Genomic DNA, 18,199 nt, shown 5'->3' on the forward strand with positions numbered 1-18,199 from the left:
CCACCTCGAGGTGGAGCTTCTGAGAGACAGAGAATCTGTCCAACCCTGAAGCTAGGGAGTGTATGTTGCCTCCCTTTCAAGTCCCACAGACCTTATCACAGTTTAATAACTCAAAAGGCTTCAAAAGGGCAAAGGCAGCATGCATTGACTCCCCCACGGTACCAGCTCCCCATCTCTCCTAGACTCAGATCGCATGGCCATGTTAAGGTACCGCCACTTGGTGGCGGCATTTTCTAAATGGAAAATAGTATCCAGGTGCTAAAAAGACAAAGGCCTAATCTTCTTTAGGGCCAGGTGTGTCAATTCACACGGAATCCACGGAGGAGCGGCCTCCACCCAGCCTGGTCTTAGCTTCATCTTCCTGTTCTGGACTAAAACCAACAGGAGCTTTCTCAAAGTGCTGTACAAAGTGGGCTCGTGCTCTCGCTCTGGGAGCAACTCACTTGCCCGTCTGTCGGTCACCGTAGGCCACTGTCAGTGAGAGCCAGGGTCAGTCACTACCGGGCTGGTCCGCGGGCCAATCAGTCAGAATCCAGCTGAATCCATCCCTGTGGGCAGCCGCTCTACTTGTCCTTCCGGCCACTGCAACCCGGCGCGATCTGTCGGGGAGATCACCGCGGGGGACGGAATTCGCGCCCTCACGATCCGCCCCGTCGTAGTCTTATCCAACCAGAGGTCTCCGCTTCAAAAAAGTGCCCGCCCCCCCCCCACGCCGACATCCAGTCACAGACCCCGCCTTCCGAAATCCTGCCCTATCAGAGGCCTAGCTCTCTAGGAATCTCCAGCTCATTAGGCCCCGCCCCTACCCCAGACCGCTCTCCAAGGCCCCGCCCCCCCGGGAATGTTGTCTAATCAGAGGCTGTTTCCTCTCCGAAACCCCGCCCCCAGGGCCGGCTTTTCCCAGGCCCACGCCGCGCCACATAGACGCGGCTGGTGACGCCATCGGGCCGCGTTGCCAGAAGGTCACACGGGATCCAGCAACATGGCGGCGGCGGCGCTGTGGGGAGGCTGGTGTCGCTGCCCGCGGGTAAGCGGACGTGCAGGGTTGGGGTGCGGAGTAGGGGCGGGTCTAGGGAGCTCCAGGCCTGCGACCTCCAGCGCCTTTTTGTCCTCAGGCCTTTGGCCCCCTCGGCCCTTCCTTGGGCTCAGCGAGAGCCTTGGGTTTAGGGCGTTGGGTCGGCGGAGGCCGGGCCCGGGGTCCCGGAGCGAAGCGCATGGGCGGGGGCAGAGCGTGCCGGCTGGGAGGCGGCCATGGGCGGAGCCCGGCGGGGGGCGAATCGCCCCTCACTTCCTGATCACGCTCCCCGCGCACAGGGGAGTGAATGGTGGCCTCGGCGCCCAGTGGAGAAGGAGCGAGAAGTCAAAACACCGTGACAGTCACGGCTCGCGTTTATATGCCAGGTCCTCTACCGAGGGCATTTCCTGCATCGCTCCTCCTAACCCTCCGTGTGAAAGTGCGGGAGGTAGTTCTCTCCCTGGCTGAGAGCTTGAGCTCATGGGGGCGGTGGGAGTTGAGGTGTGTATGGCCTGCTCAGAAAACAGTAGTATTTCGTGTTGCTGGAAGTCGGTTAGGAAACTGGGAGTCAGAAAGGTTAAGCAACCTGCCCACAGTGTCAGCTGGGGGGTAGCTGACCTAGCCAAAATCCTGGGTCAGACTGACGACAGAGCCAGACTCTGGAGGGAGGAAAATATCTTACAGGGATCCTAGTGTGGGGAGAAAGAAGCTGTCTGACTCAGGGCTGATTCTTCTTCTTGGCTGCTTGTCTTTTGAGTCAGGGTTGAGAGATTGAATTTACACGTTTGGATTTGGGCACAAATCTGGTGGGGCACCAACCTCAGGTTTGGGCTTACTGTGGAATTTCTTTCCCAAGTTAGACAGCCATCCACTTATATCTCAGACTGTTGCTGAAGTCAGTGCTCCAGGATCAATAGGTGTAGGCAGAGAAAAACAACTTACTAAACTAAACTCTTGGGAGTTACTCTCTCTCTCTTTTTTTTTTTTTAAAGATTTTATTTATCTGACAGAGAGAACAAGCAGGGGGAGCGGCAGGCAGAGGGATAGGGAAAAGCAGGCTTCCAGCTGAGCAGGGAGCCTGATGCGGGGCCCGGTCCCAGGACCCTGGGATCATGACCCAGGCATCCCGGGAGTTACTCTTTTTTAAAAAAATAATTTTTGGGGGGCGCCTGGGTGGCTCAGTTGTTAAGCGTCTGCCTTCGGCTCAGGTCATGATCCCAGGGTCCTGGGATCGAGCCCCACATTGGGCTCCCTGCTCCGCGGGAAGCCTGCTTTCCTCTCCCACTCCCCCTGCTTGTGTTCCCTCTCTCTCTGTCTCTCTCTCTCTGTCAAATAAATAAATAAAATCTTCAAAAAAATAAAAAATAAATAAATAATTTTTTTGTTAAGTTTATTTAAGTCATCTCTACCCCCAGCATGGGGCTTGAACTCATGACCCCAAGATCAAGAGTCTCATGCTCTTCCGACTGAGCCAGCCAGGCGTCTCAGGAGTTACTCTTGAACTATAAGAGATGGTGGCATTTGTATGAGTTTGGGATGTTGCTTAAAGTTTCTGGAGAAAGGAGGCGTGAAACAGGGAGAGGAAAGGCCCAGGGAATGTGGAAATGGAAGAGTGGTTTTTTGACTTTTTTTAAAGATTTTATTTATTTATTTGACAGAGAGAGACAGCAAGAGAGGGAACACAAGCTGGGGGAGTGGGAGAGGGAGAAGCAGGCTTCCCACGGAGCAGGGAGCCCGATGCGGGGCTCGATCCCAGGACCCTGGGATCATGACCTGAGCTGAAGGCAGACACTTAACATCTGAGCCACCCAGGCACCACTGGAAGAGTGGTTCTATGGGGTCATTGACATCAGCGTGTGTGGTTCAGTGCTGGGTGCTAGGTTTCAAGGCCTGTGCAGGTCCAGGCCCTTCTCTTATGGAGCTTAAAAGTTCTTCATTTGGTAGGAGCAGAAATGCCTTTCACATGGCAGTAGTAGTGTTTTTGCCCAGGTGGGTCCCCTCAGTTGTCCCACTGGCAACCCAACCCTGGGACATGGTAGGTTTCTCCCAGGGTTGTGCCTGGAACAGTAAGTTCTCCGTGTTTTACCTCTGAAAGCCCAGGTCTCTGGCCTTCTGGGGCTGGCAGAAGTGGGGGATGCTTGTGAGAGAAGACTGTTTACTGCCAGCGTCGAGGCTCTGGGTGCCCATTTCAGTCTCCAGGATTAAATTAGACTGGCACGATTCGCCTTCTTCCACCATAGGTTGGCATTTCCTGGGACTTCTCTGGTTTCCCCCAGGTTCAGAGGCAGGAAAGTAGACATGGACCCTGGAGGTGCAGATCCAGTGTCGTCTTTTCTGCAAGATTCCACTGGCTTCTCAGAATTTAGCAAGATTGCAGAGGGTCTAGCTTACAGCACAGGCATGCGGTAAAAATCGGCAAATGAGTCTTGGGCGACCCCCAGCTTTTTAGTGTGGCCTGCTTACTTCCCAGTCGTTCTCTTAACTGAATTGGGTCTTTCTCTTTTCTCCCCCAATTAGAAATGCCTCGGCAGTGGAGTCCGGTTTCTGTCCAGCCACAACCTGGTGCCGCTACGCCGTGGTACCTATCACATACGCCGGCCCAGCAGAGAGCTGCCCGTGGTGAGTGACTCAGAATGCTAGCAAGCTGAGAGGAGGGGAAAGTCTTCTGAGAGATCAGGCCTAGTGGACAGGAGAGAGCGCTGCAAGATGCCCACACTGCCTGGGGCAACCGATTGGCTGACATTCCACATCTAAGGCCTTCGCGAAGGGTTCCAGAGTCCCGCGTGCTGGTCCTCTCAGGATCTCGAGAGGTGCTTGGCATTAACAGAGGTAGAACTCCCGCCTGACAAGGCAGATGATGTGTCAGCTCTAATAGCTGGAAAGGCATCCCTGGACTCAGCTGAAATCCACTTCCCTGTGGCTCTTGCCTTTTCTGCGTGACAGCCCCCCAGGCATTTGAGCAGAGTCACCCGTCTCGGGGGCTCAGTTTTCTGTTTCTCTTGTTCCCCACAGACCGCATTTTCTAGAGCTTTTGCCCTTCCCTTCATACCTCTTCAACCATGCTTCTTTCTGTGGGTGCCTCACCACCACAGGGAGGAAAGCCCAGAAGCTGACCTACTTCCCCGAACCCACACACTGGGGCAGCTCACACCCTACCCTTCCCTCTGAGTCTCCTCCCAGCAGTAGACGCTCACACAGGCGGTGGCGCAGCCCAGACGGTCTTAGAACCTGGACTCCCTCACCAAGAGTCCATTCCGCCCCCCCCCACCCCGAGAAAGGCTGGCCAGGCTGGCCCTGGGGCTTGATGGGGGCTCAGGAGTCAGTCACCCTGAAAAATGGGAAGGCAGGCCCCGGCCACGGTGCACTGGTACGCCATGGAAGTGGTCCCTGCCCCATGCCGCGGCTCCCTCGCATGGTTCTTCAAGCGTTCCCTTTTCAGAGCCTGCTCTCATGCTTTTGGCGAAGCAGGGACCCAACTCTGGCTCAGTCTGACCCTGGAGCCTGTGTCTTGGGCGGGGTACCGGCTCTTGTGCGTGGAGTGGGGCCTTGGCCTTTCTTTTGGCCTCCCTAGGCTCTGGCCTCTGGGTGTGTCGGGTTTTTCCTATGAGGGGGACCCCTGAGCTTCAGCTCTTGGTGACAGTGATCCATAAACGAGGGAGGTTTATGCCAAGCCCAAGGGTGACATGTGAGGCCCAACTTGGGACTTGAGAGTGACCCCAAAGGAAGAAGTTACCCCAGCCCCAGAAGCCCAGGGAGTAGGGCCCTATGCCAGCTTCTTTGGGATGTTGTCCCAGTCCTGGGCCCAGGGCCCCTTTGGGTGTTGACCTTCACCTTAGATGAGCACATTTGAATCCCTCTGAGGATTCTAAGCTGCACCCGTTTCTCATCCAGGGTCTCCTCTGTTGAAGAAGGAGCCTGGTACTTTGTTTTGTTTTAGAGTAGACTTTATTCTTTTGAGCATTTTTAGAAGTACAAAAAACCTGAACAGGAAGTACAGAGAGTTCCCATCAACTTCCTCTCCCCCTCTCCTCCCACCTGGGCACACAGTTTTCCCCGTGAGGCATTTTCACCATGAGGCGCATCTTGCCTTAGTGTAGCATGGTTGTTCCGACTCATAAGCAGGTATTGATCTGTTATTAACTGCAGTCCACAGTTTGCCTCAGGGTTCACTCTGGGTACTGTACATTCCCAGGCTGTGGACAGACGTCTGCCCTGTGTCCACCATAGTCGTGTCACAGAGAGTAGTCTCGGTGCCCTGAAACTCCCTTGGGCTCTGCCCATTCATCTCCCCCGCACCCCACCAGCCTGTGACAACCACAGATCCTTTTACTGTCTGCATGGTTTCACCTTTTCCAGAAGGGCCTAGAGTGGGGATCATACCGTCTGGAGTCTCTTCAGACCAGCTTCTCTCAGCTAAGGTTCCTCTGTGTCTTTTTTATTTTTATTTTTTAATTTTTTATTTTTTTTAAGATTTTATTTATTTATTTGACAGAGAGAGACACAGCGAGAGAAGGAACACAAGCAGGGGGAGTGGGAGAGGGAGAAGCAGGCTTCCCGCCGAGCAGGGTGCCCAATGCGGGGCTCGATCCCAGGACCCTGGGATCATGACCTGAGCCGAAGGCAGACGCTTAACGACTGAGCCACCCAGGCACCCCCTTCTGTGTCTTTTTTAAATTGAGATGTCATTGACATATGACGTTGCGGAAGGCCACAATATCTTTTCATGGCTTGCTAACTCATTTCTTTTTATTATTGAATAACATTTCATAGTCTGGACATCTCATAGTTTACCACCTCATGCTTTTTTTTCTAAATATTTTTTTTTAAATATTTTATTTATTTATGAGAGGGAGGGAGGGAGAGAGAGAGAACACGAATGGGGGTAAGGGGCAGAGGAAGAGGGAGAAGATCACCCCTGCACCTAGGGAGAAACAGACTCCCGACTGGGCAGGGAGCCCAACTTGGGGCTCCATCCCAGGACCCTGGGATCATGACCTGAGCTGAAGGCAGATGCTTAATCGACTGAGCCACCCAGGTGCCCCTCACCTGATGCTTTTTTGATTTGACTTTTGTCGCTCATTAAAGAGGTAGCTATTCATTGTGAAACCCGTATCGGTACAGAGGAAAAAGTACAAACCCTTTGTTTCTTTTACATTCTTTCTAGTCCAGATCCTATTCTTCTGGAAACAGGAAAGGCTTTCTCTCTGGCTTACTGGATAATATCAAACAAGAATTAGCCAAAAACAAAGAAATGAAAGAAAGTATAAAAAAGTTCCGAGATGAGGCCCGCAAGTTGGAAGAGTCCGACGCGCTCCAGGAAGCCAGAAGGAAATACGTGAGTCCCTCTGCTTCGCGTCTCCCCTGGTGGGACACTTGCTTCCCGCGCGGTGCCGGCGTGGCGGGGGAAGGTGAGGTCACTGCGCTGGCGCTGGGGGCGGGGGGGACAGGAGTACGTCGTCAGCCCTCCGTTCCTGTGCTGAGATGGAGCGCCGTGCTCTGCACACCAACAGCGCCAGCTTCTCTGGGGAGCGCGTGAGAAATGCAGGGTCCCGGCGCCCCCCGTAGCTGCCGGGCCCGCGTGTGCGTCGGCCGGCCTCCCCTGGTGACCGCTGGAGCAGTGGGCTTGAGACGCACTGCTCCTGAGAGCTGGTCGTGGCCCTCTGAGCCAAGCGGGTAGAAAGCGGGTTACAGCACTGCAGGTGGCCTTAACGGTCGCCGTCTCTTAGCGAGCGGGCTCCGCCGCCTCTGCCGCACGAGGGCTGTGAGGTGGGGGCAGCCTCCCCTCCTACCAGTGGGCGCCCGCGCCAGGACCCTGGGCTTTTTGTTCTCCGGGCCCCTTCCCAGGCCGTGCGCAAGGCCTATTCCGTCGGCGGCAGGTCGCCCTTCCTTTCCATTAAGGAAGGGGTGGTTTGGGGGCAGGTCGGGGGGACAGTGGCTGCGGGAGATCCGGCAGGGGCTGGCAGCTGCAGGGGTGCAGAGTGAGGCAGGATAATGTCAGTGAGCCGGGGGGAGGGGCTGCGGAGGGGGCCAGATCACCCCTGCACCTAGCGAGGGAGTGGAGCCAGGGGCTGGGCCTAGAGGGTCTCCACGTGTCAGCCTTCGGCTGCTGAGCCCGCCGGCCGGGCTGTGGTGCAGTGAGGGGCCCCGGGGTGGGCAGGCTGGCAGGGGAGAGGGCTGCTGAGAAAAATGCTTCTTTGGACCCTTGCCTGTAAGATAACTGCGGCGGTGTAACAAACGACATCCCTCCCGTAGAAAACCATTGAATCCGAAACGGTGCGGACGAGCGAGGTGATAAAGAAGAAGCTGGGGGAGCTCTCGGGCACAGTGAAGGAGGTAACGGTCTCTGGGCCGCCACGCTCCATTGGCCGCGGCTCGGGGCCATCTGTGGGTCGCGATCGAGCCCCGCGGCTCGGGGCCATCTGTGGTCTCTGGGAGGAGAGAGCGGTGCCAGGAGCAGCGGCTGAGCTGGTGCCCGGGCAGGGCGGGACTTGGCCCGGGGGCTGCGGAGCCGTGGGCGGCAGGCGAGGGAAGAGCAGGCCTGGTGCGGTGGCTTCCGGAGTTAGGCTGCGCGGCGCCCCCAGGAAGGAGGGCAGAGTCACACTAGCCCACGTGCCCTGCAGTTTACCACTCGGGTGAGAAGCTTGGCTGCCGCTGGCAAAGACCGGAGCAGAAACGAGGATTTTTTTTTTCTTCCTGCCTAAACACCAGGAAGCGCTGCTTGGCCCCCAGGCGAGGGTGGGGAAGGCAGGGAGTTGCGCCAGGGGCTTCCTTTTTGTGCCTTGTTTTGCTTTCCTCTGTTCTGGGCGGGAGAGCAGGGCAGGCCGGTGCAGTGCTGGACGCAGGTTTCTCCCGTTATCCCTCGGCTGCCTCTCCTGCCCATTCTGGGGAGAGCCAGTTGACCTGGTGTCGCCCAGAGCCCAGGGGTCCAGCACCCCAGACTTTGTACACGGGGGGCCTGAGTCTCGGGGCCCCACAGGCCAGACGAGCTCAGAACACCCGTTCCCGCCCTTTGGAGGGCTCAACTGGCCTTAGCTCTGGGGGAGCTCATGCAGGCCCCGAGCGGTCCTGTGCTGACACCTCTATCCCTCTGTCTCAGTAGAGTCTCGACGAAGTCAGTAAAAGCGACTTTGGCCGGAAAATCAAGGAGAGCGTGGAAGAAGCAGCCAAGACTGCCAAGCAGTCCGCCGAGTCAGTGTCCAAGGGTGGGGAGAAGCTGGGCAAGACTGCCGCCTTCAGAGCCCTCTCTCAGGTGGGGCGGCCTGCTGCCCCTGCTGCCGGGGGTGCCCTGCCTTGGCCTGCGCGGCGTCCGGGAGCCAGAGTTCCCACCTCGGGGCTCAGCCCACCCGAGGCACCCGGTCTGTGCTCCGCTCCCGGCTAGGCAGCCTCGGGCAAGTGAGAGCTTCTCAGCCGCTAACATCCTTAGCTTGTGCCTCTAAGCCAGGGACCTTTTGCACTCAGGGTGACTGGAGGTCCCGAATTCGTTCCCTATCACCTGTCGAATCCTCCCGTGGCTGAGCCCTCTGCTGGCCACAGGGGCCACAAGATAGAAAGTCCTTGTTTCTGCTCTCAAGGGGTCTGGGGTCCCAGGAGGGGATGAGCAGTTCCTGAGCGACATGTGACAGAGGAACATACAGGGAAGAGGCCACAGGTGGAGGGGGCAGGCCCTACAGAGCGGGGCGTGCACAGCCAGCTGAACAGGGCCAGAGCCTCTGTCTCGGGAATGAGAGGGAGGCCAAAGAAAAGCAGGGTCCATCTAGAACAGTCCCGCTGCCCATGCAGGGAAGTCGGGCAGGTCACTCTGAGCCACGTGACCTCAACACTGGGGGAGGCCGAGCCCCTGGGGTGTCATCAGGCCCTACGCTGGGGTTCCCAGCAGATGCTCTCCGACGTGGGGCACAAACACACAGGCCCACCGTGGTGGTCTGCGATGTCGGGCAGGTCCCGAGTGCCCACCGCGTGGCTGGCTGCTTCCCTCCAGGGGGTGGAGTCTGTGAAGAAGGAGCTTGACGAGAGTGTGCTGGGGCAGACCGGGCCCTATCGGAGGCCAGAGCGGCTCAGGAAGAGGAAGGAGTTTGCGGGAGAGAAGTTCAAGGAAGAGAAGGTGTTTGAGCCCAATGAGTAGGTAGCAGACCGGCCAGCGCCTGTGTCCCACCCCACGCACTGGGTGTGGCCGAGCGCCCGCAGAAGGTTCTGCCCGAGTCAGTTCATTCCTCAGCTTCTTTTCTGCTCAACAGTTCCTGCTCCCTAGTGCGTCTGGGGGAGCGGGTGGGGTGGGGAACAGGAGAGAGGAGACTGAGAGGCGCGGGGTGGGCTGTCCCGCTACACCCCTCCCCCCGGGGCCGGGTGGGTGGCGGGGCTCCCGCACTGCTGCTCACCACCGGCCCGGTCTTCCCAGGGAGGCCCTGGGAGTCGTGCTGCACAAGGACTCCAAGTGGTACCAGCAGTGGAAAGACTTCAGGGACAACAATGTGGTCTTTAATCGTGAGTGTTCACATCTCGGAGGCTCAGCTGACAGCGTAGCCGTGACCACGGAAACTCACTCAGTGCTCCCCATGTGCTGGGCACAAGCCAGACCCCCACTTTACAGAGGAGGAGACCGGGGTCAGAGAGGACCAGCCACTTCCACAGGATCGCCCAGCCAGTGAGCAGCAGAGCCCTGGCAGAGCACAGGCCGACAGGCAGCCCTGCTCACGCGGGCAGCGGTACATTTCGGGCTGGTGGGCCAGGGACCCTACCATGGGGGCCGAGTCACCCATCGCTGCCGTTGCCAGAGCGGTTGCTAGCAGCAGGGCGACTGGGCACACAGCTGTGGATTTCCCCGTGAGACGCTCCCTCATAGGGAGCGCTGGTGGGGCCCGGCCAGCCAGCTCGAGGCCCCAGAGTTCTCTGTTCTTGTCTGGGGCATGGGGCTCCCCAGGTGCCACCCACCCTCGTCCCTTGTCCTGTGAGGGTTGCTAAAGGCCTGTTTCCTTTGGAGGGAGAGCCCCAGCTAGCAGGGCGGCCCCTCACGGTTCGCACAGCCCCCTCGGCCCACCACTGGGGACGCAGGCTCAGAGAAGTCCGCTCGTTTACCCAGCCTGCACGGAGACTGGATCTCGTAGGGGCCCCGAGGAGCCCTCGGAAGTCATGGAGTAGGGGTGTCATTCTGGAAGGGCCCCTTGACCCCGGCCCATGTCCCCACAGGGTTCTTCGAGATGAAGATGAAGTATGACGAAAGTGACAACGCACTCATCCGGGCGTCCCGCGCGCTGACAGACAAGGTCACGGACTTGCTGGGTGAGTGGCTTGCCTGTCCTTGCCACCAGGGCTGGCAGCAGGGGAGGGCCGTGGGCCCTCGACCCACTCCTGGCTCGGCTGCCTCCAGGGGGCCTATTCTCCAAGACGGAGATGTCAGAGGTGCTCACGGAGATCCTGCGAGTTGACCCCGCCTTTGACAAGGAGCGGTTCCTGCAGCAGTGTGAGAACGACATCATCCCCAACGTCCTGGAGGTGGGTTGCCCCCTCAGCGGGCCCTCCCCGTCCTGGCCGGCCTCTTATCGCCCTGGGCTGCGCACGACACCGGCTGTGGCCTGATGGAGCGCTCTGCCGGCGCAGACACCTGTCCCGCCTTCAGAGGCCTGAGCACCCCATGCCTGGCCCTTGTTAGTCACGCACCTCTGAGAGGCACCTGGGGTCGCCTGTGGGCCCTGCTGGTCCCCACGACGGCAGCTGCTTTCTTGCATTGGCTGTTGGGTGCGTCTGCTCCCGGGACTGAGTTCCCGGTCACGATGTCCGGCAGCAGCTCCTGCCTCCCTTGAAAGCTGGCCTGGAGCCTCCTGTCTGGTTCCCTCGTGCTCTGTGCTTGAGGTGGTTCCTTGGAGGCTGCAGTGAGCGGCTGCCCGGGGCCTTTCAGGGGTGGGTGAAGCTGTAGCCCATGGGGCAAGCCATGAGGGGGACCCTAAGGGGGCTCTCCTCCGAGGTGTCCTCTCTATGGGAATCCTGAATCCCATCTTCTATCCCCTTCCTGGCTCAGAAACGAGGAGGGAGCGGCTTGCCCAAAGTCCCGCTGCAACCAGCCCTCCACAAGGCCCCTGCCCGAGTCGGCTGCCTTTTCCTCCACCACGTCTGCTCCTTTAGCCCCCAAGACGTGGCCGGAGCCCAGGAAAAGTCCTAATGAGACCACAGAAAGGCCTTGCAAGCCCCAGTGGGTTCCTGTCCCCTCCTGCCTCCTCCATCCCAGTGACCTTCATGGGTCCCCCTCCCCTTCCGATTTCCCAGGTCCCTCATGCCACTTTGGGCAGGAAGGGAGGAGGTAGACATGGAGCAATCCCCAAAAGCAGCAGTCCGAGCACAGGCAGTTTCTTCTGGGGTGAGGCTGTCTCAGCCCCCAGCCTGCTTGTGCTTTCCCTCGGGCCCTCAGCTCCTCCGTCACCTTGAGCAGGTTCAGCCCTGCCTCCAAGTTCCTGCGGAGGTCTCCCCCATGGCACCTGGGGAGGCCACCCCCGGGACCCCTCCTCTGTGCTTTTGTGGACCCAGCTGTGCAAAGCTCCATCCCCAGTGGAGGGAGAATGCAGCTCCTGGCCTCCCTGGCTCAGTTTCCTGGCCAGGGTGAGCCCACCACGCTGCCACCTTCCTCTGCCTCCTCCCACGAGGCCCTTGGGACCACCCTGGGCTGCCGGGGGTCACACACACAAGCTCTTGGTCCCCAGGGCCTGAGGAGGGGTGCCCATTGCTGCAGCCCAATTCAAGGCCCCCTGCTCCCCAGGTAGAGCCTGTGGGGGAGGGCCTCCTGCCTAGATCGTCCCCTCTTAGTCTCGAGCTAATTTTTTTTGTTTTCCCCTTTTTAGGCCATGATTTCTGGAGAGCTCGACATTCTCAAAGATTGGTGCTATGAAGCTGTGAGTACTTCTTTCTTTTTATTTTTTCTAGTTAGGCCTAGAAAGAGTATGATCATAGCTTGGAGATCTGCTTCGGCAGCATGGTCTGAGAAGGGCATGACGGGGTCTGGTGTCCTGATTGTGGGGGGACCCCGGGGGCCAGGGCTGGGCGGAGAGGTGTGTGTGACCTTCCCATCCCCGGGCCAGCGTCCATCATCACGCCCATGTCACAGGCATTATAAGGGTACAGCACGAACACAGGCAGCATTTGCAGGACACAAAGCGCTGGCTGGACTCATTAGCTGTCCTCACTTCGAGTTCCCGAAACACAGATCAAAACAGACGGTGATAGATTTCCCGCATGGGGAGGAGCCGTGTCCTGACGAGGCCTGACTGCTCCCCAGAGTCGGGGCTCAAGGTCCCCAGGCTGCACGGTGCCAGGCCATGGGTGACGGGGTCAGCCCCCCTCAGGAGCACACCCTGTCTTCCCTGGAGCCTGGCAGCCTCCCCGTGCCTGCAGGGCTCTGGCTGGCCACGTCGCCTCACCCTGCTCACTCCCTGACCTGTGTCTTCGTGGTTTTTTTTTTTTTTCTTTTTCTGAGCTTATTTGTATTAAGCAATCCAGAGCCTTTTTTGGCTGACTCTGTTCTGCTTCCAGCTCACAAACAACTTGGAGAAAGCAGAGGAGAAGATGTCAGATTTTTTTTTAAAATACTCCTCTGCATGGTGACTAATCCAACAGGCATTTGTGAGTGGTGGTGGTGTTTCTTTCTTTTTTTTTTTTTTTTTAATACTTTGGCACCATTAGGATGTGGTTGATTATCTTTGCCAGAGAGCTGCTGGTGCCCCTGGAAATGCACTTGAAATTGCAGGTGCTCACACAGAGGTGTTTTTTAAATGTCATTTTTTAAGAATCACACCAGAAATGGGAGCAGCAGCATTTGTTTTCTTGGTAGCAGTTATTTCCATAAAAAGTAGTTGTGATTGGAATGTCTTCCATCATAGTTGCTGAGTCCAGAGAAGCTTCTGGAGGAAAGCTACAAGGCTGCACATGTCCTGGGCCTGGGAGCAGGCTGGGGGGGGGCCAGGGGTGTTATGCGGGCCGCGCTGCCCCTTCGGAAGAACGGGCTGCCTGCGGGCAGCAGCTTCCCGGAGCAGCTGGTCAGCGAGGAGGAGGCACCCCGGGCAGCTCATTTCAGAGCAGCCGTGGATTAGGGCAAATCCTAGAAAACGCGTTTGATTCCAGGCCAGGATTCAGAGTGCGGTGAATAGGGGCAAGTCCAAGATCAGCCAGAGAGGCCTCAACTTACCCCTGGGGCTGTGTTTCAGATTCTGTGGCAGGAAAATTACCAGCTCTCCCGATGATAGCACTTTCAGTCGGTAGTCCTGATGCAGTGCTGCCTTTGTAACGAGGGAGGGGTGTGCGACTCGGGCCAGCAAACGGGGGGCACCAGGCCGCCTGCTTGGACCCGTGCGCCTGGCGTCTGCCGCGCCTGGCGTAGCACAGCCCGCGCCAGGAGCCGTTTCTGGACGGTTCGAGGGCTGAAAGCGCGGGGCTCGGCTGGCGAGCCAGCCTGCGGGGAGAGCCGCCCAGGACCGTGTGTCGGGCCCGCGGCGCGCCAGCCTCGGTGCTGCGGTGCTCGGGCGGGGCTTGCGTTCCGGCGTGCGTGCGTGCGCGCGGCCCCAGGCGTGCGTGCGTGCGGCCCCAGGCGTGCGTGCGTGCGTGTGGCCCCAGGCGTGCGTGCGTGCGTGCGGCCCCAGGCGTGCGGCTTCTCATTGCAGACCTACAGCCAGCTGGCTCACCCGATCCAGCAGGCCAGGGCGCTGGGCCTGCAGTTCCACTCCCGCATCCTGGATATCGACAGCGTTGACGTGAGTGTCTCTCCCGGGGGGTGTGCTCGTCACAGGGGCGCCCCGTCCCTGCAGGAGTCCTGACATGGGCAGGTGCTTGGGTTAAGGGACCTCCGGGGCCCTTTCAGCGGAAGCCCGTGGTGGGAGAATTCTTAGGCAGGTGGCAGACGCAGGGGTTGCTGCTGCCCAGACCTCGGGGCCCCCAAAGGCAGTATTGTCCCTGCAACTTTACTGGGAAGGGGGACGCTTTGTCAGGACTACTCAGGCCCCGACGGTCCCTATGGGGAGCTGGAGACACGCCAGCGCACGCTTCCCTCTACCCCTGCCTGTGTGCACGACTGGGCCCTTTGCGGGGCCTTGATGTGGCCGCCCAGCCCAGGTCTTAGCAGTTCAGACAATGGGTCACATTGGGAAGGGTCTCGTGGGAATCTCCCACCTGGAAACGGACGACTGGACTCCTCAGCCTCCTTCCGGGGCCTGGCCCAGCGAGGGGCACGAGGGGAGTGCTGGGGCTGCTCCCTGGGAAGCGGGGATCTGCACCACAAGGGGAGCAGCAGGGAAGGGGTGTGGCCACTCTCTGAGCCCTCTCCCCCCACCCCCCCCACCCCCGCAGCTGGCCATGGGCAAGATGATGGAGCAGGGACCTGTGCTGATCATCACCTTCCAGGCCCAGCTGGTGATGGTGATCAAGAACCCCAAAGGCGAGGTGGTCGAGGGTGATCCGGTGAGTGCGAGAGGAAATGGAGCAGCACGGGCAGGTGGCCATCTTCAGCTGCCTTGCACTTTGGAGCCAGGAGGTTTTGTGACTGTGCAGAAACAGCAGGGCGGGGCTTCCAGAAGTCTGGGGTCCCAGTCGGGCCTGGTGGAGGTCAGAGGGTGACTGACCTGTCTGGTTGGGCCAAGTCCTGAGTTGCAGCCTCTGGAGCCCAGAGCCAGGCTGACACCCCCAGCCCCACTCCCTGGTCCCTCCTGGCGTCCCCTCTGTGTTCTGCCCTGCTCCTCTGGACAGCCCCTTGTCCCCAGCCCTCACCTTCCCCACCTCGGCAGGAGAAGGTGCTGCGCATGCTGTACGTGTGGGCGCTCTGCCGAGACCAGGACGAGCTCAACCCCTATGCAGCCTGGCGGCTTCTGGACATCTCCGCCTCCAGCACAGAGCAGGTCCTCTGAGCACGGTGGCCGCGGCCGGGGGCTCCAGGGCTGGATCAGCGCGTGATGGACACCCAGGGGACTGGTGTCTGCCTGCAGCAGCTAGACCTCTGGGGACAGGACTGTCGGTTCTCTACCAGGGCGGCACGGGGAAGGGCGGGCAGCTGCCGGGGCTTCTCCCCACAGTGCAAGACCCCGCGCGGCCCCTCGGCCCCGCGGGGCTGCTGAGCGAGGTCACTGCGGGGCACAGGCCCGATGGTGCCAACGGGCCCCTACCCAGGGACTCTCTGGAGGCAGGAGGACAGGGCCCAGGCCCCCGTCACTCAGAGTGGCCCACTGGCCACTTCAGCCAGGCCATTTTGGCTCCGTTTTTTATTTTAACAGTGCCCTTATTACCCGTGTGTATATGCCTGCGATTTGGAAATAATAAAACACCAAAGTGCAGGAGAGCAACTTGGGTGGTCCGAGGTGTCTGTCACTGGGGTGGGGCGGGAGCTGACCAGGAGGTCACAGGGAGGTGGTCAAGGTCACTGAAGGAACTGAAGCTCTGGAGGGGGCAGCCTTGCCTGGTCAGGACCCTGCCCGCCCTTGGGGGGCCGAGACAAGAGCTAGGGAGCTTTCAGTAGTCTGGCTGGGGTCTCGGAGGGTTGGGGTTCCTAGAGCTGGAGGAGCTTGAGTGCCAATAGGAGTGATTTTTTGGAGGCATTGGGATCCGTCCGCGCAGGACATCTGGTCGAGGGGTCTATCGCAGAGAATGGGGGGAAGGTGCGGAAGTCGGGCTGGGGTGCTTCTGGGGTGGGGTGGGGTGGGCGAGGTCCTCGGTGCTGAGGCTCCCCGCGGCCGGGGCCTCCCAGGCGCCTTCGGGTGGGAGCTCCGTCCTCCCGGAGGCCGGGGCGGGGTCGCGAGCCCGCGCACCGCTCCCTGCGCAGCCTCCGCCCCCCGCGGCGGCCCCGCCCCCGTCGCCATGGGAACAGCCGCGGCGGCCCGGCTAGCGTGCGGCTCGCCTGCCTCGGTCTCCAGCGCTCCAGGGGCGGGTGGGGTGGGCTGAGCCCGGGCCGCCGCCGCCGCCGCCACCAGCAGCCGCCGCTACCATCAGGGAGAGGCCGAGACCGGAGCCGGCGCGGGTCCCGGAAGAGAGCGCAGCCACCGGGCGCTCGGTCCCCGTCCCGGTCGAGGCCAGGGTGAGGGGCGCGGCAGGGTGGGGGTGGTGGGGGAGGGGTCCCCGGGACGCCGAGAACAAAGGGAGCGGGGCGGGGGACAGGGTTTCGCCCCGCTGCGCCGCCGGGGCTGCGCGTTCGCACCTGTTGTGCGCGGGCCGGCCGGGTCCGGGCTCCCTCTCCCCAGTCTCAGCGCCCCCACCTGCACGCACGGCCGGAGTTGGGTCCCCGCGTGCCTGTGGCGGCTTGCCTGCGAGCCTGGCTTGGGCGTAGCCGGGGGACAGAGGCGCGGGCGGGGGCTGTATCCGGGCAAGGTCAGGGGGCGGTGGCGGGAGGGGACGGCGCAGGGGCGGGAAGGCGCAGCCTCATCCTGGCGCCCCCGGCCGGCCCTTCCTCCGCAGGGCGCGCGGCGATGTGAGCCATGAGCGCGACGTGGACGCTGTCCCCCGAGCCGCTGCCGCCGTCGACGGGGCCCCCGGTGGGCGCGGGCCTGGACGCGGAGCAGCGCACGGTGTTCGCCTTCGTGCTCTGCCTGCTCGTGGTGCTGGTGCTGCTGATGGTGCGCTGCGTGCGCATCCTGCTCGACCCCTACAGCCGCATGCCCGCCTCGTCCTGGACCGACCACAAGGAGGCGCTCGAGCGCGGGCAGTTCGACTACGCGCTGGTCTGAGCCGTGCCCTGCCGCTCTCCGAGGGGCCGACCCGACGGGGGCGCCGCCTGGCAGGGAGCGCTCAGGACCTCCGCCCCAGCGCCTAGCCCGAGGGAGGAGGCCGTTAGAGGTCCGGCTCCTCCCCCTCAGACCCCTCCCATCTTTCCTCCCGGCCTGGCCGGAGCCCCACTTCGTGCCTTTATCCCGCCCCGTCCTCGCTCCGTAACTCGCAGGCTCGGCTGGCCCCCGACTGGGAAGAGGACCCCCACCCCCACCCCAAGGCGTATAGGTGGCTCTGCTAGTGTCCTGCCGCCGAGCATGAGTGTCCTGTCCATTCCTGGATGCGGGGGACCCCCGTGTCCCCCCTCCCTCCCCTGTGGTCTGGCCATCCTCACTTCGCCCCCGATCCCCCCTTAGTGTTGAGCTGCTCCTGCGGGGCAGGCTCTCCTGCGCCCATGGGGTGGACGCTGCCCACCCATATGCCCTGCGCGGCCTGCCCCGGAGACCGAGCCTGGAGAGCACCAGTGGCTGTTGTGTCCAGGACACGCGGCGCCTTCGGTGGGAGGAAGAGTGCGGGCAGGTTCTCCCCAGTACAGGTCAGCGCCCCTCCCTGGCCCTCCTGCCGCTTCCGCCTGCCCCCTTCCCGCATCCCCCCCGCGGCCTTCCCCATGCCTTCCCCCTCCTCCCTGCCTCTGAGCCGATGGTGTCAATAAAAGCTATTACTGAGCGCTTACTACATGCCAGGCGGTGCGTGAGTTAGCGCGTGCTGCGCGTGACCTGTCCCCTCTGCAGGACCCAGAGCGAGCCCTCTTAGCATCGCTGTTGGACAGCCCGGGGGATGGAGGCCCAGGCGGCCTGAGGGACTAGCCTGTACTGTACTGAGTGGCGGAATTCCAGCCTGGCTGGGATTTGAACCCAGGTCTGACTTCCACATGCTCTTAATGGCTGCCCCATGCTGCCAAAACACGCAGGCCGCATTCTGGGGGGACTGACGGGTGAACTAGCTCCCTTCCGCAACGCGCATCGCCAAGGTCCACCCCCCCCTTCTTTCCCTTAACTTGGGGAGACTGGAGGCTGTGGAATAACGGGACTAAGCAGGGCTGGGAGGGGTTGGGGGGCCCGCTCAGCCGGCCCTGGAGGGTGCCACCAAGACGTGGCATGATCTCCTGGCACTGACCACACCTGCTCCCCCAAACCTCTCTCAGCCTGGTTCCTCCTGCCCACCATTCACAAGCGCACTTTGGAAGCTGGGAGACGGGCAGCACGGAGTGGGCTGGCTCTGCTCCACATCCCCCGCCCGGGAGCCTGTTTGTGCCCCGGGGAGCCGTGTGCAGTGTGTGGGGAAAAGCAGGCGCTTCTATAAAAGGAAGGCTGTGTGAATGCACGGGCTCTGCGAACACATCTACCAGCTCCCAGAGGACTAGTCAGGCTGGGGGGGGGGGGGGGGGCTGTGGGAGGACACCTGGCTCCCCTGCCGTGCCCTCCCCAGCCTCTCCCTGAATCTACACCCTCAGGCAGGCTGATG

General features: G+C 60.8%; 2 protein-coding genes across 2 annotated transcripts; both read left to right on the plus strand.

Annotated features, from left to right (window-relative positions):
- The first annotated feature begins 909 nt into the window (after positions 1–909).
- On the plus strand, positions 910–15,520 carry TIMM44 (translocase of inner mitochondrial membrane 44). Its single transcript, XM_032394473.1, has 13 exons — positions 910–1,027; positions 3,533–3,634; positions 6,180–6,350; positions 7,268–7,348; positions 8,115–8,264; positions 8,994–9,133; positions 9,411–9,496; positions 10,199–10,291; positions 10,380–10,504; positions 11,842–11,892; positions 13,654–13,743; positions 14,336–14,446; positions 14,770–15,520. Exons 1-13 carry the CDS (start codon positions 983–985, stop codon positions 14,887–14,889), a joined length of 1,365 nt encoding a protein of 454 aa, XP_032250364.1. The 5' UTR covers positions 910–982; the 3' UTR covers positions 14,890–15,520.
- Positions 15,521–15,842: 322 nt separating this feature from the next.
- Positions 15,843–17,398, plus strand: CTXN1 (cortexin 1). The gene is made up of 2 exons (XM_032394679.1): positions 15,843–16,049; positions 16,427–17,398. The coding sequence occupies exon 2, from the start codon at positions 16,447–16,449 to the stop codon at positions 16,693–16,695; it is 249 nt and encodes an 82-aa protein (XP_032250570.1). The 5' UTR covers positions 15,843–16,049; positions 16,427–16,446; the 3' UTR covers positions 16,696–17,398.
- Positions 17,399–18,199: the final 801 nt, after the last annotated feature.

This window comes from Phoca vitulina, unplaced genomic scaffold (assembly GCF_004348235.1).
Source record: "Phoca vitulina isolate PV1807 unplaced genomic scaffold, GSC_HSeal_1.0 scaffold81, whole genome shotgun sequence".
Classification (NCBI taxonomy): domain Eukaryota; kingdom Metazoa; phylum Chordata; class Mammalia; order Carnivora; family Phocidae; genus Phoca; species Phoca vitulina.